At 39.9% G+C, this 27,987-nt stretch overlaps 1 protein-coding gene across 1 annotated transcript; it reads right to left on the bottom strand.

Annotated features, from left to right (window-relative positions):
* Window positions 1-968: 968 nt before the first annotated feature.
* WDFY1 (WD repeat and FYVE domain containing 1) lies at window positions 969-27,987 on the bottom strand. Its single transcript, XM_062582867.1, has 12 exons — window positions 27,810-27,987; window positions 20,893-20,960; window positions 19,215-19,288; window positions 17,947-18,001; window positions 16,438-16,588; window positions 12,869-12,981; window positions 10,166-10,292; window positions 8,459-8,564; window positions 6,411-6,512; window positions 5,614-5,744; window positions 4,537-4,645; window positions 969-3,925 (listed from the first exon to the last, which is right to left on the bottom strand). Exons 1-12 carry the CDS (start codon window positions 27,944-27,946, stop codon window positions 3,866-3,868), a joined length of 1,233 nt encoding a protein of 410 aa, XP_062438851.1. The 5' UTR covers window positions 27,947-27,987; the 3' UTR covers window positions 969-3,865.

The raw sequence follows: 27,987 nt of genomic DNA, 5'->3' as shown, positions 1-27,987 counted from the left end.
ACCTGCCACAAGTTATCTGAAACTTAGACGAAGTTTTGCAACATAAGGATGGACCCTGGCATTGGTCAGCTAGGCATCATCAGTTAGAAAAACCAACCCAGGTGTCTTGCATTTTCACTGTAAGAACATCATTTGTAGTTCTCAAACATCCTCAAACTGAAGATATGAAGCATAGATTAGATTTAAAATATGCTACAAGATGGTCTACAAAGACCTTTAAACAAGCTTCTCCAGCTACAAATCAGTGAAAGTTTGATTTCAGCCAATTTTTTGCTGGAACCAGAGAACAGGGTAATTGCTTTGGGAAGGTGAGAAGTTTAAACTGATCAAAACTAGATAGATCTTGATAATAATTCATTACAATATTATACTGTCTTTGAGTGTGAATGCTGTGAGCAATTGTTAGGGGTATGGATACTTCCCTGCTCATCCTCTCGCTTTCCGCTACGTGAAAGTTCGCTATGAGACAGGCGTTAACTTCCTCCTGTGACTGCAGTTTTTGTCCTCTGTGTATATCATGTAGCGGAATCTGCCCCTCTCATCCAAGGCCAGTTAGGCATTCCTCTAATACCTCAGACTGGTACATGTGATCTCAGGGAAGCAAATTAACCTTCTGATCCTCTATATTGCAGGAGCCTTCGCAGCACTCAGAATAACCAGATAACCTGAGAAAGGGTCTAAATGAGCTGGCAAGTGGGACAAAGCATAGGGAGTACAGCTGCACGTCCCCATCTGCAGGTATTAACAGTTCAGTAAACAAGATTAGGAACACAGCAATTGCTTGTCTCAGTTCACTGGTTCATCACGGGCCTTTAACTCTAGTGCCGTGGCTCATTCAGCTCCAGGCAGCAGGTCTGACAAGCCCTCCCTGAAACCTGAAATTTGGACATGGACTGTCTAAATAAGGGGCCAGAGCATAGAATGGGGCTTGTTCAGTAACAAAGAAAAGATGGGTCATCCAAATAGACTAAGTGAATATCAAGAAATATTTTATTGTACATGTAATCAAAATTAAAAAACCAAAACCTCAGACAAGAGGGAGGAAGGGACAGATTTACCTAGCATCTCATAACTATGCAGGGTACAGAAATACAACTAGTAAAGAGTTAGCACGCATCAGTACCCTTTGCTCCCCTTCCCTGCCCCAATGAAAGAGGTTATACGAGTGAGTTTAGTAATGCTTCAAATCAAGCTTCCTCAGTAATTGCACACTGACCTGACACAGTTGAAGTATGTTCAGTTTCATGACAGAGTATGTGCCTTCAAAACAGTTGTTTTAAACAACACAACATCTCTTTAGTGGTTTGTAAGCATTACTCATTCAACACAGTATACTTAAGTGACTAATGACTTTTGGCAGCTATAATTACCTTGTTATATCCAAAGTGACACTATAAGTATATTAATTATAGAAAATAGATTCATTAGGTTTACCAATATGTAGTAGAGAATATATCATCTAGTGGCAAACCTTAATGTAAGATAAGTGGCTGTCAAGAAGCAGAGGAAGTATTCACAGGGAAAGGGGCAGGGAGTTACAAGCTGAGCAGGGAGCATGTTGACTAGTCAGAACTAAAAAAGCTTAAGTTCAGGAGTATTAGCTGCTAGAGAGTTACACCTCAGTATCATTGGTGTAAGTTTCAAATCACCTGGTTTGAAAAAAATGCGCTATTCATACCACATGTACACCAATCTTCCAGCCTAACACATGACCCTACCTCCTCACCACAGCACAGGTGAACAGCTGTGATCATGAACAGCTCTAGCTACATAACCATGTTCTGCCTCACATACTGCAAAGGAAGAGAAGGCTTCTGTTCTCTTTCAAAGCTAGATAGGAAGAGGTTAGAAAGCAAAGGTGGAAGTTTATCAACACTTATTTACCCCTTTAAACACAGTTTCCTTCCCAAATTACAGAGGTGAAGGCTTTCAGATCAGTAATATATTTTTTTTTCCAAACACAGGCCAATTTTTCTTCTCAATAGCTTAGAAATAAGCCTTCACAAAAGAAACTAAGCCATATAGCTTGCAGCAAGATGAATCAAATCAATGTGACAAGTGCTAAATCCCAAATTGAAGGAAAAATAAGTTTGTTATTCCCACAAAAGAGGGATTTGTTTATTTTTTCCACTGGCCCAATAAGCCTAGCAAATTAACAGACTCTTAACAATACTTCAGGAAAAGGCCCACAGAAATGTAAACAAAGCCAGATGTAAGATAACAGTAACTAATGTATTCTGGATTCTAATGCCCTTGTTGGAGACTATCAGCCTTTTGGTTTAAAATTGAAGTGGAACATGGTGTATTAACTACACTTGATCTTTATGTATTAGCTACAGCATGGTCCAACAGAGATCATCAACATCAAGTTAGTGAACTCAAGTCCTAGTTTTGTAAAAGTCACAGCACCGCTTCATTGTTGCTGTAATAAAGACAGTCTCACCCTTTAGCTCTCTGCCAAAAAGAGCTCATTACCTTTGATAGTTATGCACTACCACTCACTCTGTGCCAGGTAACCTGCTCAAATTTTTTGTCCTCCACAGTAAGCACCTGCTTTCAGAAAAATCTAGAGAGCTCCCAACTCTCTCAACTTAAACTAAGCCATATTGTCTTTGCTTTCAAGAAGTTTCAAAGTTCTTCTTATAGTTCAAATATAAGATTCATACAATTGACAGACCAATTTATTGACAATACCTGACTAGCTATTTCTTGTATGTGCCAATTGCACAGTCACAAAGGCCTCCTAGCTCTTCTTCGTACTTCTCAGTTTTGAGAGGGGAATGGATCAATATGGACATCTCAGGATTAACAGATCTAAGTGCAGGGTGGGGCGGGAAGCAGCTTTTCTGTACCTCAGTAATTATTGCTTTGGAAAGCCTCGGTATTTATCAGTTTTAAGCAACACCGAGGCAGTATTTAAAATTATGCTGCACTTCAGCAGAGGCAGGTTCCTTACCATTAAAGAATCATCAGCCTTTCCACAGGAAAAAAAATTCTCTAAACTTTAGCTGGCCATTTTTTCTTAGCCATTTCACTTAACAAGGCAGGTTTGCTTAGCTTCCCATTCTAACAGCATTATAGAGCTGTCAAAGCATATGGCTCACACTTATAGCCTGTCTTTAAACTAGAGTAGCTGAGCTATACGTTTTAATAAGACCTACAGAAGTGTTATCTGTGCTAAAATTCTACTCAAGAGCTTAAAATTGTCTGAAGATTTGCCAGCTACCTAAACAGAACAGATGTCCCACAAAATGATTTCACTAATAATTGAAGACAAATACTACAAGAAAGCCAATAAAGGAAATCTTGCATGATCAAGTGTTCTCTTGCTATCTCATCTGAAAGAAGCTACCTGCCACTTTAAAAGTATTTCCTCCTTCCATAGGAATAACCAATGTATCTTTTGGAGACAGTTTAGACAGTGACTGCTCAAAAGTATTTCTATAGAACTGCTTTTTGGAAGAGAGAATAAGTTATTTTACTATTTGCACAGATTGAATTTACTAAGCTTGTTTACTCTGATAATGCTTTAGCTACAAGGTATCTATACAAGATATATCAGCAGAAAAAGCAGGTTGTTAATGCCACACATAAACCAAGTAACAGGTCCTTTCTTCAAGGTGTCATGTTGCAGGTAAGCCATTTTACATTAGTCCAAGAGGCTGTGAAACTGCACTTCCGCACCAAGGAGACTCCTGGTGAGCCCAACAGAAAAGTTGTCCTCTACAAAGGTGACTGTCCATCCTGAAACAGCAGCAGCAGAAGAATCAAGCAACCAGTGTCTGCGGTAGTATTCTTAAGAAGGATTTCATTCATTTGGTGCATATTGCTGTACACAAGGTGCATAAACCTCTCTAGTGGGAGATCAGCGTGAAGAGAAGCCAGTTGCAAGGCTGCAACCAACTACTGGTGTCATGTCCCAAATCTGGAAGAAAATATTACGAAGAATTATACAGAAATACCACTTAGGTTTCAGAATATTGCTATAACAGGAATAGAAATAAGCAATGACCTCTCTGGACACAAGGTAACAAATCCTATTTAAATTAGCGTCACAGGGAAAAAAAAGGTAAAGTTCTATCAGTCTTGCAAACCAATAGCCAAACTTCAGGCTCAAGGGAGTCCTGCAGCAGTGCGCTGCAAGTCTGTTCAAGAAAAAAAAATCATTCCAATTTCCTTGTCACTGCCCCATAACCAGGGCTTTTAGTAGCAATGCTCCAAGAAGCCAGCGTGTTCATGTTAAAAGAAACCTGCACGTCACCTGTGATTATATAAGGCCACTAGCAGATACTGCCACTGCTGATACCTGCTTCATTTACACCCAAAGTAACCAGCTCTGACAGCTAGACTAAGCTATGTAGTAGAGTTATAGGTCACTTCTGTGTTCAGCTGCAAGAACAGTATGCAACAAATATTATTCTTGTTGCTCACAACAGTTAGCTTGGTAGCTACAGCTGCCAAAAAGAATATACAAACATTACTCCTAGTTTCCTATCAAATATCTCCAATAAACATAGGAAAGAGATATATAAATACCTTAACAATCCGGTCACTGCCACAGGTGACCATTAACCCTCTGGAGATGTCCATGGACATGTGTGAAATGTTGTGTTTCCCCTCATGAAAGGTTGCCAAGGAAGTACGACTATAAAAAAAACAGTTCAAATGAAAGCCAGCTAATAGATGAAGCAGCATGGCATCATTATAACAGTGCAAAATGAACTCAAAAAAGTTGCCTGACTACTAATAAATCAATTCTAAGAACAGCACTGGCATCTAAAAGGGGACAGAAATAAGATACCAAGTCACGCTAAGTCATTGCTTGTGCAGTTATACAGGTGAGACATTGCCTGGCCTTCCCCAAGTTGACTATTAATAAATCTAGAGCAGAAGTGGAACAGTGCTTGAGTAAAGAACTGTGCTCTTGGTTACAAAGTCAAGCTCAGATACATTTTTCCCTTCCCACAAGGGATAAACAAGGGCAGAGCAGCTTCCCCCCCCCTTTTTTTTTCTCCTAGTAAAAACGGTTATTTGATGACTTTAGTTGTTTAGTGTTCCAGGTTTCCAAGAAGATGACAGAACACTGAACAGGAATTACTGTTCATATCAAGATAATCAAAGAGGTTCTTCCATAGTTTAATGACTCAGTAAACAATGTTTAACAAATCGCTTGCATAGAAAAACAATGTTGGCCTGTGAAGATCACACCTGAAGTAGTAGTCTTCAATAAGCATACATAAATGAATGCATATATAGCATGGCAGCTGTGATGCATTGTAAGCCATCCATCTTGCAATTCTAAGTGTGATCAATAGCCTATAAAAAAAGTCTTGAGTTAAATTTGTTTCAAACTCCAGATCTGGGGCTATAGGGAAGACACAAAGTGGACTGGACTGAAAACAGCAACACCACATCTGATCTAAATGAGCTTGCAGAGACAGTTTAGGGATCTCTGCACCACAGTGTATAAGGCACCCAGGGCAAGTGTGGCCTGTTAGTACAGAGTCAGTTTGGCATGATTGTGTAGCACTGAGCACAGATGCAAAGCCAACAAGTGTTTCTGTACCTCATCAGCATTGCTTTGTAAGACAGAGACTCACTCTTAATACTCACTCTTCATCCTTGATCGACTCAAAGCAGGAATCGCAGACACGGACCTGAAACTCAAATCCCATGATAGGGTAGCTTGATCGTTTTGTACTGCACTTGCCACACACTGCTTGCCCACATTTTCTGCAGTGATGCTTCACAGAAGGAAAAAAAAATCACTACACTGTGCCATTTGTCTTACTGAATTTCTGTTAAACTAGCAGCCTGTTAAAAAAAAGCACTCTTTCCCTGCCCACCCACCCCCTCCTCCTTGTACTAGTTTCTTTGGCAAGCAGCCGAAATAATGGTTGGGCAAGCAGCTAAGGAAATAAGAATCCAGAAAAGCCAGAAATGGACGACACAAGCATTTGTGCCCTCCCAGTCCCTCCAAGGAGAAACCTGTTTGGAAAGCTTCCATGTTGTAGCACAGTAAGAGCAGGGTCATCACTGCTTCAGTGAACTGAATTCTCTTTACAGCACATTAGGATGGCAATTTGCTTGTTTAATTATGGGGCTTTGTCTGCCACTCTATACAACACAAAAATTAGCTGTCCACAGCTCCAGCGCACAGAAATATTCAGAGAAACCTGACAGAGTGCTTTGAGCACAGCCTGCTTTGCCACATGAAAGTTTGATGTAACACTTTCGATAGCATTTGGAAGCTTCTTATCACTGCCTAGAAGCTGTGACCTCTCAAAAAAGCCTTACTTCAAAACAGCAGAAATATCAGTAATTTGAAAGATGAACAGCTTTAGTTGTTTTCTGTTTGCTTTTTGCCTGTGTGCTGAAGAATGGCTAAGTACTCAGACAAACAATCTCACCTGTCTCAACCCTAAAGTCTTTGTATCCCACATTTGCTTTATATTCCAGAAGAAAGGTTGTTCACACTTCTGACAGGAATCACTTTCTAGCCACTGAGGTGCCTAGGAAAGAGCAGCAGATGCAAATAATCAGAATTATTTTTCCTCATAAGCTAACCAGGGAAGTTTAAGAACTTATAGTGAAGCTTTACCCAGAAAGGTGCACTGCCTCAGCTCTGGGCATTGCAACAATAGTCAGATTGCCAGGTATACAGTAAGTGGTAAGTTTGTTACAAAGAAATGAAAAAGTGAATGAGGAAGCACATGCCCCCTCATAACTACAGTTATTTGTTACCAAGACCTACACACCTCCTACACTTTTTTTTTTTTTAAAAAAAAAAGAGTAGTATGTAATGCTATTGTCTTAATAAGAAAACTAATTCAGATATCTGAGTTTATTAAACTTGCTGGAGGTGTTTGAAGACTGCTGTTGTGATTGTCTAAGGGCTAGAGTAATCCAAGCCAAAATGTTAGAAGCAGTCACCCCCTCTAAGCTCTTGGTTTTGTCAAGAGATCATTTCCAGAAGTAAATTTTTTTTGTTTCTCCAGGATTGCAGATGCAATTTGAAACAAAGAACTCCCATCCTCCATGCGGCCCACATCTTCATTTAGCATCCCCTCTCCCACCTGCTTATTCTTCCTGTTGGTAAATGGAGTATGCTAAATGAAAGTAACAGAGATTTCACATATTTCAACATCCTCAGACACTATAACTGAGTAGTCTTTTAGGGGATAGAACAAGAGGTATGAAAAGTTTAGTACATAGATCTGAGTTAGAATATATTTATTATACACAACTTAAATCATCTGATGAAGTCTCCCTGAAACTTGACAGGATGAATCCTGGAACACCAAGGGAAGACTTCAATTCACTTATACCTATTGTCGATAGCAATAAAACAATGGTACAGGTCAATCATATCGCTATCTTGCAATTAAATTCATTAATGGTCAGATGTTCCATTTTTAATCTTTGAACCTTGATTGCATCTTCTTCCTTCTGTCATGCTAGTGAAAAAAATATTGTAATGGGCAGTAACAAGTCCAGTTCAGGGAGTGGGGAAGAAGGAGAGAAAGTAGGCCGCCTCTCCAACTGATGTGCCGTTTCGCCTAGCTACTCAGAATAGCACTTTTCACTTAATAGCATTTTTTAATAAGTCACCAATTCCACTTTGTAGTTGCTGACTTCCTCTAATGGAAGAGGGAGGGACATATTCTTATTCTTTACTTCCCATTTAATGCTTGAGAATAAGATGAAAAACCTACCGCAAGACACACAACACATATTTGGAACTGCCCAACATCAGTACAGCTCTCAGTGGAGTTAACGCTTTTTATTCACATAGGACTAGATGACACTTTTCTAAACAAGTGCATGAATACTCCCATAACATGGCTCAGTAGCTAGAATTCCAGAACTATGTTCAGCACTCTACAAACACTTAATTGAGCCCAGTCCAAAAACAAAGAAATTATGTTCTTCCAATAGGTGCTGAGACATCACATTTTAATTCTATTAGAACTGCTTATTATTTTAGGAGCTCCCTTAACTGTGTGCAGTTCAAAAGATAAAAATGGCCACATCTGGTTGCCTCATTTGTGTTATGGGCCAATCATCTCCCTTCTTTACATGCTTTGACATGAGTTAAGAACTTACTTCAAGACTGCTGAAGCACAGTGTGCTCGTTTCTTTATTGCAAAGGCTTGTTTACTTTAGAGTGTTCCAGTAGCAAAGGCTGTAGCCATTCCAGACTGAACACCTTGTCTCATTGAGCTAAGAAGCCCTGAGTCTGTCCTGCACCTGAATGAGATCAGATATGGAAACCAATCTACTAAAAGGGTTACAATGTGGCATGGACTGCCATTAGAATAGAGCACATTTTAATACCATCATTCAGCTCTAAATGCGCAGACAATGCAAGGAAGAGTCTGCAGAACAGACCAAACACAATGCAAAGCTGTGTCAGCTTACAAAGATGAAAAAACTTTGGCCTGAGACACGATCCTACCTCTTCTCGGCTGATATCCATGTTCCAAACAGCAATTCCCCCATCAGCTGAACAAGATACCAGCTGCCGTGTCAGCTGGATATAACAGATAGCCTGCACCTTGTCACTGCAAACAGAGCAGACACTCTTTTATCATTTAAACAAAATTCAGTTTCCAAATAAACTCTGTTTTATCCTTCTAAAGCTACCTGGGAAGCCAAAGCTGACTCCCAAATAGCTCAGCTACTAAGTGTTACCACATCCACTAAGTGGAGCAATGAAGATCAGTGAACAGATGCTGGCATTACTCTAGCACCAGGATGTTGGCTGGAGCAGCATTCTTACAGGTTTGACCAGAATACTGGAGGTACAGCAACATGTTAACATTTGCTGGCAGTAAACAACTGACAGTGATTTGAGCATCACCTGACTCAGAGTGTGGCTGCAAATACACGTGTTAACAAGAAGAATCAGTTATCAAAACAGAGACAACTGGAAGTGTAAAGATTCAGCTAGGAAGCAGATGGAGGTTCCACTTTTGCTAACAAATCATAATAACCAAGTCTGTTGCTGACAAGCAAAGCAGGTATTCATCAATAAGAAAGAGACAGGTTATTAAAGAGTCATTGCAAATAAAGTCTATCTTAAGAAACTAAACAAAGGATCTCAACACTATTAAACTGCTTTGCAACCTCCAAGTTCAATTAAAAAAGCCATTCCACTTTTGAGATCAACTTACTTTCCCATTCAGTATGAAGTTTGAGGCTAAGTGTGATGTTTGAAGAGAAACTAACAGTGTTAAGTCTTCACTGGGACACATGATGCAGCAGTAACAGCAGTTTAAAGTCCTCCAGTCACTGACTTCAGTTACTTTATTGTAACCAATACTAACATTAGTTCTTTAGCCATAAAACTAAATTCAAGATTTAAAAAGAGTTCTAGCTCTAAGGTATCAGTCTTGATCAAAGGTGGATGGAGGCATCTAGGGAATTAGACAAGAGGAGAATGCACTATACAAATACATCTTTAAATACATAAGATCTGTACTAACACTGCATTTCCAAGTAGAATAGTTTGAGTCGTAAACCATTTGTCAGACTGAATTAAGGCCCTGGATTTGAAGATGACAATTAGGTAGTGCTGTGTGTCTAAAAATAAAGTGTTGACTAAATGCAGACAGTTAGCTACACAGTAATCTATAGAACAGTGGAGATGTGACACGTTTTTCTGGAGTCTAGAGATCAGCCCCTGTAATTTAGCGAATTAGTTTATCATCTCACAGATAGGCAACAGAAGACAGAAACATATTGCAGCTTATTCTACATATGTATACAAACATGCTTACACATTAACTTTCTAATCCCACCCTCACAAGCATCAGTGAAGGATGTACAGTCTAAAAGCACTCAACTTCTACATAACAAAGTCCAAGCAGAATGATTCAGGATTTTTACCCACCTCTTTCTGAGCACTGTTTTTTATCTAATAGTCTCCCTAGCCTTGTTGAAGTACCTAGCATAACTAAAAAGCCTTATCAGCGAGGTTTTTCTGATATTGGTTCTCTCCCCTCCCCCACCTCTTTCAAAAGGGTCGGTCTTCAGAGGTCTGCAAGAAGTACTATCCATTTAATTATTCAGATATTCAGATTGCTTGTCGTGCTATTTAGTCTTCTTGGGACTTCATGTGTTCATCAGAAAACATGTAGAAAAGGTAAGACGCTATACGTACTGATGGCCCTGGAGCAGCAGGGTTCGCCCCTTCCTTCCACCGATATCCCACATGATAATGCTGTGATCAGAAGCACCAGAGAATAGCAGTCGTTGAACTGGATCCCACCACAGGGAAGTAATACTTCCTAGGAGAGAACATTCTGCAGTTAGATCTGAGTTACTCTAATGCAATCATGCCCTTCAGAGCCATTAAAGTGGCTCACGTTAACGAGCCACTCCCTCACGACAGTACCAGATATTGAAAGCCTTAAGGCAATGGACTGCAGGGAACAGCAAGATGTCCTGCTAGAGAAGTAAAGAATATGACAACAGAACAAAATGTCACTAAAAGTTAAAAGCAATGCACAATCCAGAAACTTGGGGTTTCCGGGTTATCAATTTTCTCTCCACTGTATTTGTATAGTTGGTAGGCTGTTACAAGGTCTTGGGAACACAAAATGTTAAGAAATTACTGAATAGGGACTAGTATCTACAATACAATAACGCTCTTGGCTTGTAGCTGTAGGAAAGTATGACATATTTGCAGACTTACACAACTACTTAGAACCTTAAAGTCTTTGGAATAAGTAACTTCAATTTGAGACAGTTTCACCACTGTAGAAGTCCTCCAGCAAATCTGGCCAGTACATACTAACTTACAAAGCTACAGAATTCATAGGGTCCAGCTTGGTGAAGGACACCATCATTCAGACGCAGAAAGAATCCTGTCATCTGACACAGTAGCAGCCTAATGCTAAACCCCAAGATGCACGGTAATGCAAGTCAGTAGACTGACGAACTACTTCAGTCATTCATGTAGCCTTTAGTTTTGAAGTTATAGGAACATTTAAAATAGAACTTAGTCTGGAAGTGAATAAAGCATCCTTCCATTGTTCAGCTGTCAAGTGCCTAGTTAATCTGAAAGCAAGATAAGTGGTAATTACAGCCCAAATCAGTCCTTCTAAGTCTCTGGAGTAAGAGATTTGTCTTGCCTCCTTTAGGACTATATTGTTTTCAGACAGACCCAATTTGGAAATAGGTGTTTCACTGGTGAGGAACGATGACCGCCCCTCCCCCCCCCCCCAAATACACACACACAAGCTATAAGGAGCTAAACAAATATTATCTCATAACATTATATAGAGCAAGCTGCTAAATACTGAGAATGCTGGAAGCTGCCTCTTGAAGAACAAGCTCTGAAGTCATTTAAACTACAAAGTAAATACTGCTGGCTTATGAAGTCACAGTAAAGCAAGAGCCAGAGTGGAAATAAGATAGTGAGACATTTCAAGTCAGGAACATAGCCAAACTTGAAGAACTAGCTGCCATTTAAATTTATCATTGCCAGGCCTTGAGGATATTATGCAAATACTTTGGAGGGAAAAAAAAGATTCATTTTTTCTTTAAAAACAGTGTTAGAGCTACTCTTATGCCAACTGAAGAAAAAAACTAGTTTTGCCCCCACTAGTTTAACCAGCTCTTATACTAGATCAATTCTAGTTTTGAAGATCACAATCCCCTTCAGGAATAATTAGCCAGAGTTGTCCACCATAAAAATAGCACCACTGAAGTCAGTGCTTGGAAGCCCACCTCAATTCAATAAATAGAATACATACTAGGCAGTGCCACATTCAGACATACTAATTTCAGACTTAGCAGTGGTATCTATCAAGGAGCTATATTTGAATAGACTGTCGTGAAAGCCTGTACAGGTAAAGGAGTTTCTAGAGCCAAGAGAATTATTTTGCACTCAACTGACACAACCTGAAGTTCTGCATGAAAAGGAAAAGGCATTTACCATTTGAAGATCTCAACTTGCCTTCCCCCATTCAAAGCCAGCTTTGTCATATTATAGTCATCTGTAAAGCAGAAGTCTACCCCGCTATAACAAAGTCTGCTCTGTACTTGTGGTGACTACACAAAGAAGCCTTTTCCAGTAGCCAGACTCATGACCCAGTAATTCAGCCCAACTCAACAGCAAGTTGGTCAGCTGATTTAAAAGTTACCACATAGGGAAAAGGCATTACATCTTAAAAATACACTGGGAGAAATAAGTAACATTCTTCTGCAATTCACATTCTTGCCTTACTCACTGCAGACAGCAGCTCTGTATGAGATTACAGGCTATCTGGTTCCTCATTTGACGCAAGGGCTTCAGCTACACCACACAGAATGAAACACAGTTGTCTGACTTGCCAGCTTTCATTCTAAAAGGCTCTATATTTCTTGCACATAGCTCAGTTTCAGCTAAACAAAGGAAACTGAGTTAGTTTCATAATAAACCAATCAGAGTAGAAAAGTCTTTCTCATTAGGAGGAATTAAGTGGCTTTTTAGATCTAGATGGGAGCTTGCTCCAGCTGTTTTGGGTAGTACTCTAGTGCTACAAGGCCTTCAAAAGAAGTAACACATTCCTGTCCTTTCTTTTCTGCACTAAGGAGTAGACTCCAAAGTCTTTAAGAGGTGGCCATCTAGTGGATAATTCTAGTTTAATTGAACAAACATTTTAACCTTTATTTCTTATCTACAAGAATGGGACTAAAAAAAGGGACCCTATGGCAAGAAAGGGATAGTTAATGCACAAAACTTTAAACAGCTTTTGCCACACCAGTTGTTCATCCAACTATCTATCCTTAACAGGTGGATATTTAATTGAACAAACCATCACAATTCACAGAAAGTTACTAGAATCTAGGTTATGTAGGATTAAAAGAGTTACTTTACCTTCATGCCCTTTGAGTGTCGTGATAACTGAGCATGTGCTCTGCTCTAGCTTCAGAAGTGTGATCTGTCCAGAATAGTCACCAACAAATGCATGCTGAGTTTCATAATCATATCTGAAGAGAAGTCAAGAAAAAGCCTCATTTGCTCTTAAGAGTATTTCAAGGACTGAAACAGCACAGCTGCCACCTACACAACCAAAACAAGTTAGAAATAAAACGTAGTATTTTACATAAATATTCACGTAACTACTTCTGAAGTGTTTGGATGCCATAGTAGATGAATCTCTCTCCTTCCTCTTTTCTTTCCACCTTTCCCTCTATGTGCAAACAAGACAATATTAGAAACAAGTGAGAAACTAGAGGATGGAGTGTCTTATAGCTTCTCCTGTGGCCTTCCAAAACTTTCATTTGAGGGAAGAAAGTATATCTAGGACTTATAGCACACACTTACAGAACACATTCATGATCTTCTACAAGAGATGCCAAAACTCCTCACGCTACTTGTTACAGGGCAGAGCTCTCATTACGAGCCCTACATTGGACGCGAGGTGCCAGTCTTACTTAGTATCTGCTTCTAACATGCTAGAAGACTAAGTTTACAGAAGCACACCAGTTGATATCCCCAGAACAGGATGACTAAGATTCAAAGATGCTCCTCCACAACCAGTTTACTTTACAGCATAAGCACACTCCCATTGTTCTAGCTACTGAAGAGGCAAGACCATTTCATTCTTGTTGCTCTTCCCCATGCTTTCAAGTTGCTGGTCCTGAACAGTACTATCCAAGACTGAACAGTATTTCAGAAAGGGTTCTGCCATGCATCACTGACAAAAAAGCCACACTGCATCCTAACACGGGATCTATTAACACAGTGTCATGGTTGGAAAAAATGTTATATGTAGTCAAGTAGCAATTACAGAATATCAGAAAACCTGTCTTGAGAAACCAAAGGACAGTAAGAGGGATTGAATTAGTTGATTTGCTGTCTTTAGAAGGCTTTTGCTGTTCAGAATATAAGAACTAAGGAGGAAAGGGGAAAAAAAAGCAAGACCAAAAACACACACACAAGCACCCCTGACAGTACATAATCCAGGAGCTGGGCATTAACTCACCTGTCCTCCTGGAGCCAAGTAATGCAAGTAGCAGCTAGCAAAATTGTCTCTTCTATGCAAAAGAAACAAACTTTAAGAAGTTTGCATATCAAAAAGCTTACCACTGCAAGTGAAGAGGTTTTGTGATCTGATGACATTCTAAAGTCTCTTAAGCCTTCAGAATTTTGAGATTAAAAAAAAATAATAAAAAAAAAAAAAACAACCACCACTTAAATCCATTAAGTTCCTGAACATGTGATCTTTTCTTCATCCTGGAAGTTCATGCTACCATTATCCCTGCTAATCTAATAAAGAACAGGCATGCTACCATGTTTTACAGATGCTTACACCTAGGTTAACCAATAGGTTCTAAGAAGTCTCACAATAGGGAGACCAAGCATCTAGTGCACATACCAAAATATTACTTTTTCCAGGTACAAGTCAATAGAATGATCAATTAGAACATATTTCCAAACACCATGGTCTTCAGTGCAAGTTATTTTTATCTTTACTGAAAGGATCATATTCTCTTGTCAATTTTCATAATTCTCTCTTCCATAGTATTCGCAGTAGCGAGTGTTAGCTAGAAAACCCACAGCGTTCAAGCACTGAAGCTCAGAGGCACCAGATTGTGCAGTGAACCTGTCTCATAACACACACTAACATTAACCCAGTTCTGTGCTACCATCAGCCAAAGTGAACTAGGTGTGAAACATGCAGCAGGACACAAGGAAACAAAGTTCTAGAACAAAGATAGCAGCAGATGAGTAACAGGACAGCAGCACAAGTGTCTCAGCTCTCCCATCAATAAGGTAGGGCCTGCACAGCTGGGGGATCTCAGAATGCTGAACGTGCTACAGGCAGCCAAGTAGTTCCTTTCCTAACAGTTTCTTAGCCCTTAAGAGTCATATAATGTTGCTAAATAGATACTTATTTGAGAGATGCAGTTTGCCTCTTTCAGCTTTTGAATTATGCTGTTTCTACAATGAATGTTACTGACATTAATTCTCATACATCAGCCAGTACCTCCAAGCCTACAGTACTACAAGCCCAAACAGCCACCATTAACAAGTGATAAAAATAGTTCTCTTCTCCTTTGAAAGAATTTAATGCTCTGAAGTTCTGATGTATGAACTGCAGCTTCAGCTACTGAGCCTGTAAGTCTTAGGATAAAGAATGCCCTGAAGTACTTCAACTGAACAGCCAACTGCAGTTTTAAAAACTTCAAATGCTGCAATTAATAGCAATTTGCAGAAAAGCAAACTGCACACAAACTTAAACTGGTAATGCGTAAAGTTCCAACACATCTTGTAGCTTAAAAATAGAAAAAATTAACATGAGCAATGAGAGAAGAACAAAGGAATCTGAAGCACTTTCATGATCTCCAAATTAGTGGTGTATAATTACTATTAGCACATATGACAATCCCATGCAGTGAGCTGTGCAAAGGTAACATCCAAAACATATACATATGGTGGCTGAAGTGATGAAACTGCTTTTGCTTCCAGAACACTACCAGTCCTGACCTCAAGTGAACTGCAGATAGCAGGAGGTGTCATCAAATTCAACAGACAAACTGTTCTCAAGATGCAGGCTGTTTTTCAGTGGTAGTGCTTCACACACTGAATGCTCAGTTCTAAATCAAGGAAGGGTCCTCTCATTGTGCTTCACCACACAGCGAATAAAGTCTAATGGGAACAGACTAGTGTGGACAGCTTCGTTTTAACTTTTTGCACACGGAAACAAAGCCAGGCAACCAAGGGAGACTTTGTACAGCTCAATCGTGCTGGCTCCATCTACTTGCAGAGCCATATAAACCCAATAAATTCACTGGTTTAAAGCAGAAAATGCTTTTAATGCCTTGAGAAGATTCTCAGCACTGACTACTCGCATAGCCATGAAAAGCCAGCTGTAGTGGGCTTTTCCCTCAAGAAAAATTCAAGGATATCCAAATTACCTTCTAGTCAGGCTGATTTAGAAGGAGCCTAGTTATAAATTAGGTGCTCAAAAGCTTGTGTAATTGCACTGAACGTGTAATCCTTAAGATTATTCCTGCAAACATGAAGTTGTGTAAAGGAATGATATGGCATCACAAGTTATATCACAGGGAGCACAGGATTTATTGAAATATGGCATGTTCCAGTTTCTCCTCTAGGAGGAGGCAAATGCTTACTACCATTTGTTAAACGGGAAGTGACTTACCAAGAATTTATATAGGTCCGCCTATAAAGATATAGTTACTAGGGGCTTTTACAACATGCTACAGACAGATATCTCAAATTTAGGAACTATCGTACATTAAGACTTCCGTAACTCAGAAATTCACAACATCCTTTTACTATCTAACAAGAGCAAAAGTATAAAATGTCTGATCACAGTAAAGCTTTGCAGTTAAATTTCTGTCCCATCCTTTCATATAAAAAGCTCAAGTAAGCTCAGGGGAACAGAGCACTGGCCAGCAATCATTCCCAAAGGATACTGTAGACATGAAGCCCAAGAAGTGAAGTAATGTCTCCCCAGCATACTCCCACTTCTGGTGCACATCCAGCTGATACATTTGTCATGACCTGTACTGATAACCCACTCCGACATCAAGCAGAAAATAATAGCAGACACTCGATTCTGATGAGCTGTGGGAAGAAGAGATTCTTGCTAGTTTTTTCCTAAAATTGAAGCATCGTTACGAACAATAACTCAGAGACAGAGTGAGTGATACCAAAAAAATGCTGCAGAAAGTTTTCCATCATCACATTATACCTGCTGAAGGCTGCATTAAAAGGTTAACATTGCTCTGTTTAAATGAACAGAATAGTTTAACAAATTAAACATGTCAGTCAGCTGATTTATGCCTTTCTTCCCCACATATAGACAGAAGATGAATTCATCTCAGGTACCTGAAAAGCTCTGGTTAAAAAGAAAGTAAACTGTTAGCTTCTTTACATTAAGCCAGGACTTCTGGAGAGCAGTGTAACACATCTAAAATTAATTGCTTTCTCTAAGCGCCTTTTTCCCCCTCATGGAAGTTATGGTCAGATTCAGTCTTTTAAGTACCTGAAAGTAATCTAGTACAGGGCATTTAGTTTGCTCCCCATGAAAGCAAATACATCTCACCAAGACCTCAGTTTTGTTTAGAATGCCGCCACTAAGCAAGAAGTTACAGAAACATTAGAAAGACCTTCCCTGCCCCAGCAACACGCTCCCCCAAGATGCAAATACTTTTCTTAGAGCACTTCTCTCTAGTCAACCAAGACTAGATGACTTGATCTTGATAAGTCATCCACCTTAGGATAAAGGGGGTTATCTTGTTTAAAAACACAGTCTTTTCCTTGTAAGCAAAGACATCTGCTTCTATCAGTATCAGGGAGTTGCAAGACAACTACACTTTGCTTTGCTACATAGCTGTAGTTTTTAACAGAAAACCTCCCAAAGGCCATTCATGTTAGTGTTCCAATTGCAACCCATAATTGAATTTTGTATTTCTCTCAAAGGACATGCAGACAAATACTGAAAATAACATCTCCATAAATATTAGAACAACTCCTATTCTTACATACCTGAAAATCTTTTTCATTCCTACTGCTCTTCTAGACAATAAAGGAAGCAAGGGATCTTACATTTAGCTAGTAACAGCCTATTCCCAGTGCTTATAGAAAATAAGGATAGAATTTGTAAATATCAAAACACCCTTTAGAACATTTATACAATATAGCTACTTCACTTAAAGAGCAAGATATGAACTCTCACCAGTTCTGGCTCATGACAGCTGCAGGCTCACAATACATTTAAGCAATAGTGACTGCAATGTTGAGACTCAACCAACTGAACATTACTCAATAACAAAACATTTCTTATTGCAATTATCCCTAACTAACTGACAACTGGAAGAACTTATTTGGCCTTGGCTCATCTGGTCAAGTACCAATTTTCTGAGCACTTTAGAAGCCTCCCCTTGACATGAATGTTAGTGTAGATACTGGTAACAGTTTACCTGGATAGGTCTTCACAAAGTTCATCTTATTAAAGTCCTCTGAAACATGAAACTCCTGCAGCCAAAGCAGTGGGACAGTTAGAAGAGATAACACAATAAAACAGGCAAGACATTGATTAAGAAAAAGCAGTGATCTCACAAACTAGAACTTGCATAGCAAGGTATCTTACTAAAATCTAATCCTTTCTCAAGGCTGAAGCGTAGCAAACTGACAAGTCAACTGCAAGTTAATGTTCACATTTATACTGAACTGCTGTTTTCAAGAAGCAGCATGCTCTCAGAACCAGGTTCATTGAAGGGAGAATATAGAAAGAGATAAGACTCCACTTGTCCTCAGTAAGAACAAAACTATCTTACAGTATTTTGGATTTAAAGGCTCTGAGACTTCATAAAGAACAAGACAGCTTTAGATGAGAGTGTTCTTTATAGATCCATTAGGTTTACAGAAATTTTAAAAGTCTCAGTTTACAATTTCAGGTAATAAAGTATCACTACTACTAACATTCATTTAGTACTCCTGCTCTTTCTAGGACAGTTAGTACTTTGGCCTTATTTTCATAGAGAAAAGAAACCACTAAAACATCTGAGAGTCAAAGGATTTGCCTCCTTTCCCAAGAGAAGAGTGGGAAGAACACAGGCACACTTTTTATTCTGCCATATGCATCCTCCCTCCAGAAGAGGGAAAGAAATTAGAGCAAGATGATAATAGGACAGAAGGAAGACTTCCCAGAAAGGAAAGAAGTGCATACATTTCTTCTATTCATGCAAGGTGAAGGGGCAGGGGCAGTGTTTGGAAAACAACTCTAGCTCTTGTAAATTTAGAGCTAGAAGGCTGAAATATCCACATCACAAGAAGAGGTCTACAGCAAGGAAATCCAGAGACATCCACATTGCTAAACACAGGCAGATCCGTACTCTTCTGGCCAGATGCAAACTAGCTCCAGTTCATAACCCCCATCATTACAGTACCATGGTACTCTGCCCAGCTTAATATACTCATCAAAATAATTCCCTGACAAAGCATAGTTTGGATCCACTGCTACACTGGTGTCTCAATGCTTTCTCAAGGCTAGTTGGCTCTCATCTAGCCAGAAGCACCTTTGTGTCTTTGCACTCTGATAAAGATCCTAAGTGTACTGCCAGAGAATTCACCCATTTACTAGCAGCTCCATTCCAAACAGAAGGTAAGAAAACAAGTTATCAAATAGTCAGTAACATTTGATGTTCATGGACAATCTGTATCTTTAAGAAAAGTCACAGCAACTTACCATGATAGCTCCGTTATCCTGACCTACAAATATTCGTCTGCTCTCGTGATGGTAAGCCATTGCTGAACACGGAGCTGTCAAAAAAGCCAGCACATTAAAATTATTGAAGTACAAGTACTAGCATACTAGCATTAAGAAGTTTGATGAAAGTTAATCCGTACAAATAGTGTTCCTTGCTAAGTCAATTGATTTTCCATCTGCTAGGTTAATTAAATACACAGCACTACAGTAAAGCAGCTATACCACTATGAACCTCGTACAGACCTGATTTCCTGCCGTAACTCAACAGGAGGAATTTTATAAGGGCTGGAAGTTTAGCTAGCAACAACAGAATGTGCTCACATTTAAAAACTTGAGCTTACTAAAATTATCTCAAATGGAGTCCTGAGTTGTATACAGGAAAAAATACTCCCTTCCTTGCATTTGAGGGCAAAGAATTACTACACAGAAATATGTAACCACTTTCTAACATACAGGATCAGGTCTCAACATCTACATCTTTAATAAGACTCATAATTACATGCAATCTATTTCAGCAGAAAAATCTCTAAAGACCTACTTCCATTTTTGAAGGGGAGAGCTAAAATACAGCTAAATGAGAGGAAAATTACAAGAAAATGTCCTAAGGAGGATTTCACAATCAAATCTTTCACTAAAGTCAGTCTTTTTTAAATTTGCAAGTTACAAGAGTCTCATGGATACGGTGTTCTGATCTAACACCTCTTCTCCAATACCCTCAGAAACATGTGGCCTTAGAAGTGTTTTCAGAGATTTAAAAATCAGATAGGACAATCTAGATTACTGCAATCATCATACTCCATAAGGACAAATAAGACCCTTGCAGCTACTAAAGGCAAGCTTATTTTATAAAAGGTTGTGAGAGCACAATCTGAATCGTCTATTTAAAGACTTGGTAAGCAGTGCAACTGTTGTTATTTAGACTAAATATTGAGGGGGAGGGGTAGGAATGAAGAAAATTATAGATAATATTTCCAATCTAGCTTATTCTATCTGCAGCTGAAGAAAGAGAACATCAGTCCAATTCTTTGGTCTTCATTTAACCTTTGCATACAAGTTTCTTCAGAAATTGTCATTTTGGGGACTCCATCCTTTGGATGATGTTTCATCATTATATTCCTTTTATTTATTTATTTATTTATGGTATGTTTCTAGGCAACAACTGTGCACTAAAGAGATTACAGCAAAAGGCTTAGGCTAAGAAGTGATGTTTTAAAGACAAAAGGATCCTTCAGCACTGGAGCTACTACTCAGAAGTGCTTTCTTAATAATCTAACTGCTTCACACTTCAAAACACAGATACATACCTTGGGATGCAGAGGACATTTTCATGTCGAAACTTGTAGTTTCATCTATTCATTAGATAGGTTATTAAACCAGTATTAGAGACAGTCACAGCAATTGATCAATATAGTGATTTAATTAGTGAAAGATCTAACTTCTGACAGAATGTTGTCTTAGATCTCATCAACTGTCAGACTAGTTTCAAAGTAAAGTTTGAGCTACAGACATTACAAAGCTCCCAAATTCAAAATCACCAAGTGAATCCAGTGCTTGAGGAAAGAGGAAGGATGCATTCTCATACACAGAACACAATCATGCTGCATGATTTATGTAGCTATGCTAAGCCACTACTTACCATCTCCAGCATTTTACTTACATGACATAGTGTGATAGATGCTGGGCCAGTATTGCCCACTGTCTCTCTTCAGCCATACTCGTATTGTTCTGTGTTGTGGGAAGATTAGGGAGAAGATAGTCAAACATGTGGGTACATATCAGCTCCAATCTTCCTAGCTTTTTAGTATTCCAACAGGAAAAAATAATACTAAGAATAGTCACTCTTGGATGACAAAGACCTTCCTCCAAAACTATTCACGCACTGAGTTTCAGTACATATGGGACAGAAGTACTATGTCACCTCACCTCAGAAACTGCTACATGTTGCACCTCTTGAACCTTCTCCTTAGCACTGGCTGACTTAAGTCAAATTCAAGTTGCAGGAACTTAGCTTTGGCAGAGCAAGCTGTAGCTTGTTTTGTATTAATACATCTATGCATATTTTTAAAAACATGATATGATTTTTACAATATACTACTTAAGAAAAGGCACCTCAAACCACTGTAGTATGGAAGTTTGAAACTCTGGATGTTTGCAGCTTCTCTTACCAACTCCTATTTCAGCAAGCCAGATACCAAATATAAACAACAGTAGCACTTCATCCTCTAGACCAGTACATTAATCCTGCACTTGACTGACACCTCGATCTCAAGAAATACATGCAAGAATCTGCAGAAAGCATCAAATCTAGTTTGATATTATTTCCTCTCAGTCATTCCTCTACTATCTCATGTAGAAATCCAAAGGGCAAGCAGTGTTAGCAGCACTGTTATGTAGGCATGGGGAACAGCGCAAAGTACAAACAGGACTGATTATATGGTCAAATGGGAATTGAAAGAACTTGACAAGACAACATACACAACTTGCTAAAACTCTTCATAACACTGCTTTTAGTTTGTAATATTCCAGAATCTTGCTTCTGAAGGAAAGGAAAAAAAATCTATCTTTAGAATATGTGGTATTATACCATCCCCATGACTGTTAGACTTTAGGAGAAGGGATAGGAAAGAATCAGTAAGGAAGCAGGTTATCATATACTAAAACATTCCTACAGTAAACACATTTGAAAGGAACCTATATCAAGAAGTTGAAAGCACTCAGGGGGACAGGATTACAGTTATTTTAAGTCTATTTTAAACTTCTTCTCCAAACCATTGTTTGTGTTCCTTGTTCCAATTTATAATTCAAAAGTCCGACTTCCTCATTCCCAAGCGGAAGCTTGAATGATCTGTAAATACCTGTACTGAGACACTTAAGAGTCTTCATTGAGATGTTCTATTTTAGACTAAAAAAATAAAGCCTAGAATCTAGAAATTTTTATAAAGGTAATCTATTAAGGGTAGATTTGCTAAATACCATATAGAATAGCTAGCAAGAGCAAACAAAGAACACAGAAGGAGAAAAATATCTTGCACCAGGACTAGAACTTTTAAAGACTGGTTAAAGATATAAAACCAGAATACTACCTTTGTAATTCATTTAAGGGTCTGTCTTTAGAAGACCACTCAAAAATAACAAATCAGACAATATCTGCCCTTAACATACTACTTTTTCCAAAGGTTAACTCTGAGTGGAGCTGAGTACACACTGCCCCAAAACAATTAGATTTTCAGCTTTTTACCTGAGCCACATCAGTTTAGCAGCAAGTGCACGTTACTCTAGCCCATTAGTTAACCACTTTGTATTAAGACCATCTCTTAAAGGAGAGCTATTTCTCTCTCCTTATCATAATCCACACCCTGCCTCATGGTCAAAAAGCTAAATGCTTCAGAGAGCAGTTGTCATTTCTTAGTAACAGGAGACAAGGAAACATAACAATGTTTCCAAGTCAACCTCACAAATGCCAGCAGTAGTACAGGTCAGTGTCTGTAAATTTTATAGCTTTTTACTCCGCCCGTTCCCCCCCCTCTCCAAGCAGCTTCATCACATTCACACTGTTAGAGTGTTTCAGGTGGCAGATTTCAGCCACTAATTCAGTCCTTGGACTTCTAATCAAAATGCAATTATTTTTGCTCTTAACAGACTAAAAGCAGTTACTATTGCAATTTGAGAACTTTCTATTCAGTGTTATGGTGGATTTTGCTAAACTAGGAATTGATACCAGGAAGCATAAGACTGCTGTTCTAAGCAAATAATTCCCTGGGTGTATAGTTCATATAGGGATCATCAAATCCCCAGACCCTTACTAAAGTTGAGAGCCTAAGTGAATAGCTACAAGAGTCAACAAAATTAGTTCCTGAAAGCTTCTTATTTTGGTTTAAATAACATTTAGATTTAAATAGTCTCATGCTTGCAGAGACTAGCTGCCAGACAGCTTTGTATCTAATTACATAAAGCTGCAACTCTGCAAAACTTGGTAAGATTGCTTAGCATGTGCCAAGACTGCACTTCTCCCTGAACCTCTCTCCTAAAGATCTCTTGTGTTACATTTCCTTTTGTTAGGAAAAGTTTATCAGATACCAGTTCTAATCTGAAGCGCTAGAGAAGTCCTCCAAATAATACTATTTTTGTAATCTCCTATCACGAAACTGTTGTACTATGAGAACTACCATATTAATGCTACAGTCTTCAGTGCTCTTCTCTAATCCTACTCTAGTTTATTTAATGAATAGGCCTGCACTCAATACCCAGGAGAGTGGGCTACCACTCACCCTTCCTTAAGCATTCCTGTTAAGGACCTAGAAAGGCAGGTTTGTTCGACAGTCTCGGTAAGGATCTAAAATGCCAAAACCCATTAATGACCACTCAGACAAAATTTTAAATTTAAAACTCAGATGAAGATGTCAGGAAGAAGTAAAACAAGATAAAAGAAACTCCAAGCTTCCCAAACACTGGTTATAGAAACAGAAGTTGATTTTGCCTAGAAAGCACATACATTCATAGAAGAGTAATTTAAAGATTGTTTAAAAAAACAATATGGACTGTGGCTTTATGAATTCCTGAGGATTTTCATTGTTTCTCAACTGGCATTTCATTTACAGAGCAAGTAACACAAAATAGTCTGCTGGAGGAAAAAAAGCTGGGAGAATAGAGGCAGGCAGCTCTTCAGCATTCCACCAGTATTTGTAGCTTGCCACATTTCCTTCTAAGAGCCAAATGCCCAGATCAGAGAGAAAGAAGCGATAAAGATGGTATGCAAACCCAGACTTGTTATTACAGTCCAAACAGATATGCAAGTCCTATGCAGAGCTGCACCAGCTCCTGAGAGGTGCAACTTCCTAACACCTTCAAACAACTACCAATTGCATCCCTATCTGAAATTAGTGATTAACAATTGTTTTCCTAACAGGAACAGAAGACTACACTTTCCTGGCAGTCAAAATAAACCAGAAATATCTAGGCTGACACTGACTATGTTCCCAAAACAGCATTAGAAATCTGGTTTAAGCACACTGCAAGGCAAATTCAAGGACTCAGCTTGAAACTGATGCTTTTTGTTGAATTTCTGCTCACTACAGCATTCATTTTGAATAATACTTAAGCTCCACAACTGAAAAAACTAATACTGCAGCTTGCTTAAGAGGCAGTTCCAATGTAATAGCAGCTCCCAGAAGTCACAGAGCATTAGTTTTCAAGTATGCAAGGGACTCTAAAGAGCCCTAGCCCATGGTAAATATTCCATTAGCTCACATTCAGGATCTTTTATATTAGCTTATTATCCCACAGCATCCCCAACTGCAGCTGGAAAAAAAAATCACCTTGCCTTAGATACTTGTCCGCAGAGAACAAGGGTATTAATGCTAAGTCCAGAGATCTGACTGCAGCACAGATCTGTGCAGCCCACACTGAACTATCTCAGATTTGAGGAAAATATCAGTCATTCTCAAACAGCCAGATCTAACTCACAGCTAGCTACCTGAGCGAGCTAGCTACCTACCTAGATTGAGAGGAACATACTGCGAGCAATTCCAAACATTTTCTTGGAACCAGCGTCACACAAGATGCCTGTAAGGCCACAGTTAACCTTCCTAGCTAGATAAGTTCTGACAAAGCTTTAAGAGATAGCAAGAGTTGTGTGCTGAAAAAAAAATAGTTTGGGAAGATGAACTACTTTCTTGCCTCCAGATCTTCAAAGAGCAAAGATTCTGTTGGTATTTGGAGATCTACTATCTATCTTGTACCATCAAAAGAATAGATCAATCACTTCTTGCTCTAGGAAAGATTATTTACAAAAGAAAGAACTGTGATGACTTCAACAAGAAGGTAACCCACAACATTCCTAGAGGATATTTATGTACCAGTAACATTTTCCCCACTGCTTAACTTGTAAATACATTCCTTTGACTAGTTATGATGAAATACTTGCCACCATTACTTTTATTAAGGTTTAATCAAAAATACTTAAGCCCTGATCTGCTGGTATACTACTCAAAGGCATTGTGTGCAGCAACTGTTTCACATCCTGAGCTCTGTGCTGCTAGCAGCAGGCAAAGCACAATCAGTTATGCAGTATTAACACCTACATCCCATTTTTAGGGGCAACAGGAGACCAAAAGGTTTGATAACATGTTAAACTGTAGGTGAAGGATACATGAGTGAGTAGGCTTTAATGTACTGTAGGAGGTACCTCAAATTAGAATTAATGCAATGCAATCATTTCTGAACATTTAAAGATCTGTGCACCTCCCATCCTAAGAGAGGCAACAGAGATCAGCCTCAAGATTCAGCTGGAAGATTTTTTGAAACTTGCATACACCGAAAGTTGGAGAATTGCTTCTGCTCTCCTTATGCAGTTCTGTACCCAACACCACAATTGCCTAGGAAAAGATGCAGTTGTATCCTCAGCTCTTGTCAAAGCAACCTAAGCGTGCAGGCTGCTAGCCTTTAGCATTACCCTAAAGACCTTTAAGTTTCAACATGGGCATTCACCTTTGCAAGCCCGGGGGGAGGGGGAGAAGAAAACCAAAAAAGAACACTCCCAAACATCTGTTTCTAAAACATTTTAATGTGTTCAGATTTAACTGAGATACCAACTCTTAGGAATTCCTATTTCTTCTCCTCTCCCCTGAGAAACATGTCAAAACAAAGTGATCACAAACATGCTAAGATTCAGCCCATGCTATCACCCCCCAAAAAACAGCTTCATCCTGCACCGTACTAAGGTACCAGAACACGCACACACAAGGGGAAGAAGTGGAAGAGGCTCAGGCTCATCCAACACTCATTACCCATGCGCTATAGAAAGTCACTTCCACAGCAAGGGAAGAAGCAGACTGGGAACACCTTTCTGTCGAAGGCAAACAACGTATGGCTAATGCCTAAGGTATCCAGTGTCACTGCCTGCTGCCAGCTAGGTGTAACTACTCACATGCCTCAACAAGGAACTGCGTGTGCTGTTGCTTCAAAAGCATCAAGATTTATTTACATAGGGACACCTACCGCTGGAGGAAATCATTTATCTATTTAAAAGGCAGGAAATTACTTTTTTAAACACTAAGAAACCCTACGAAGCTGCAAAAATCAAGCTCTAAAGAGTCAAGTGCTGCTGCTTACACTCTACAGAGTCACAAAATTCAGACTGTAATGCTTCTCTTAATATCCATTTTCCAGTGCACATACTGCAGAGTATATGATGCCAGGTAGTTTAAGTATATTTAATAGCTTGATATCCAATTGCATAATTTGACAAGCATGTTTGCCTTCTACCCTTAGCCCCTACTGACATTAAGCTGACAACATCTGACATTCAAGACCTCTGCAGGCTGTAAGTTTGAGAAAAAAATACAGAGAAAACAGTTGTGTAATATAAGACTAAGAAGCTGATGGCATAATCCTAGTGCTTATGTTTTCCTCAAGTCCAAGAGTCACCACTTAAAAGCACATCTTTGAAGGACCGCTGTAACAGTCACCCAACCTCATAGTGGAAAAAAAATATATATATATTTCTGAGGAACAGAAGCCCAAGTTTAGGAGCCCAAATCCAAGTGCTTCAAAAAATTTTTTCGAGTTCAGTTACAATAAACAATATAAGGGAGGTCTTTACCTTATTCAAGCTTTTAGAATAAAGTGATCAGCTTTTATTCCTGCTTCCAATGACTGATAGCTCACATAAGAATTAGCATGTTAGTCTTCAGTGGGGGGAAAAAAAGAAGAGGGAGGCATTGAAGATAACTGTGTTTAGTCTGTATTTTCACACACAAACCACAAGCAGAAACTATTTACTAAATCTCCCTCCTGCCAAATTCAATTACCTCTACTGCCTCTTCTATGTTAAATTCAGCTAGCACTTGAAAACAAGTAATCCTTTGCATGCCAAGGCAAAATGCATTCTTATCACTGCGCAGGAAGTGGACTTAGACTAACATTTTGATTTCCCAGCAGCGCTGGTAATCAGCTTCAGCAGACAGGGCTGTGGCTTCACGTATTTTTTTTTTAGTATAAAACATACGTTGCTGGGTCGCTAAGAAGTGTGAGAAGCACAACTCTGTGCCAACCCGAGCCACACAGGAGCGTGAGGACGTGTTCTGTACAAGGACTTCCTTCTTCAACGCCAGCTGCTGAGAGACTCTCAGTACCCGGCAGACTTCTCCGAAAGCTGGGCAAGTTTGCACCCCTCGCACTGAAGGGAATACAAACCCCACACGCTTACTGCCAGCGCGGGCTCCCTGAGCGCTGTTACCAGCTGATGTTTGCACTTTTTGACGCCCTTCTGAGGGCCACGAAGCCGCGTCCCCCCGCCGAGACCACCCCGCGCTGCGCCGCACGCCGGCGCTCCGCGCAGGCCGCTTCGGCGAGGCCCGTCGCACACGGACGCTGCGGAGCTCGCGCGGGTGCGCCCGAGAGGGGCTCGCTCCGCCGAGGCCCCGCTCCGCGGCCGCGCTCCCGCGCCCGACGGCGCTCCGCGGCGGGATGCCCCACCGCTCCCCACAGAGCTCCCGCCGCCGCCGCGCCCGCCCGGCCCCGCTGCGGCGGCCCGGCCCGGCCCGGCGCGGGGCTCGCCCGGGCGCCGCCGCCTACCTGTCCTCGCTGGCGGTGATGACGCCGTCCTCCTTGGGGATGAGGAGCGCGGCGCTCACCACGTCCTGGTGCCCCTCGACCTTGCTGAGCAGCACGGGCCGGCTGCTCTGCGGCCGCGAGTGGATCTCGGCCGCCATCTTGCCTTGCCGCGCGGCCCGGCCCGGCCCGGCGCCTCTCA

This window comes from Rhea pennata, chromosome 9 (genome assembly GCF_028389875.1).
Source record: "Rhea pennata isolate bPtePen1 chromosome 9, bPtePen1.pri, whole genome shotgun sequence".
NCBI lineage: Eukaryota > Metazoa > Chordata > Aves > Rheiformes > Rheidae > Rhea > Rhea pennata.
Note: the sequence above shows the minus strand (reverse complement) of the source record. Positions and strands in the feature narration are given on the sequence as shown.

What these genes read in the sequence shown, in the direction of transcription:
- WDFY1 (XM_062582867.1), bottom strand. Translation starts at nt 27,946, where the DNA reads ATGGCGGCCGAGATCCACTCGCGGCCGCAGAGCAGCCGGCCCGTGCTG. An exon ending in AGGATAACGGAGCTATCATG is followed by an intron (nt 18,002 to 19,214) that starts GTAAGTTGCTGT and finishes CTTTGGCTGCAG; the next exon opens with GAGTTTCATGTTTCAGAGGA. An exon ending in GAGTCGATCAAGGATGAAGA is followed by an intron (nt 4,646 to 5,613) that starts GTGAGTATTAAG and finishes TTTTTTTTATAG; the next exon opens with TCGTACTTCCTTGGCAACCT.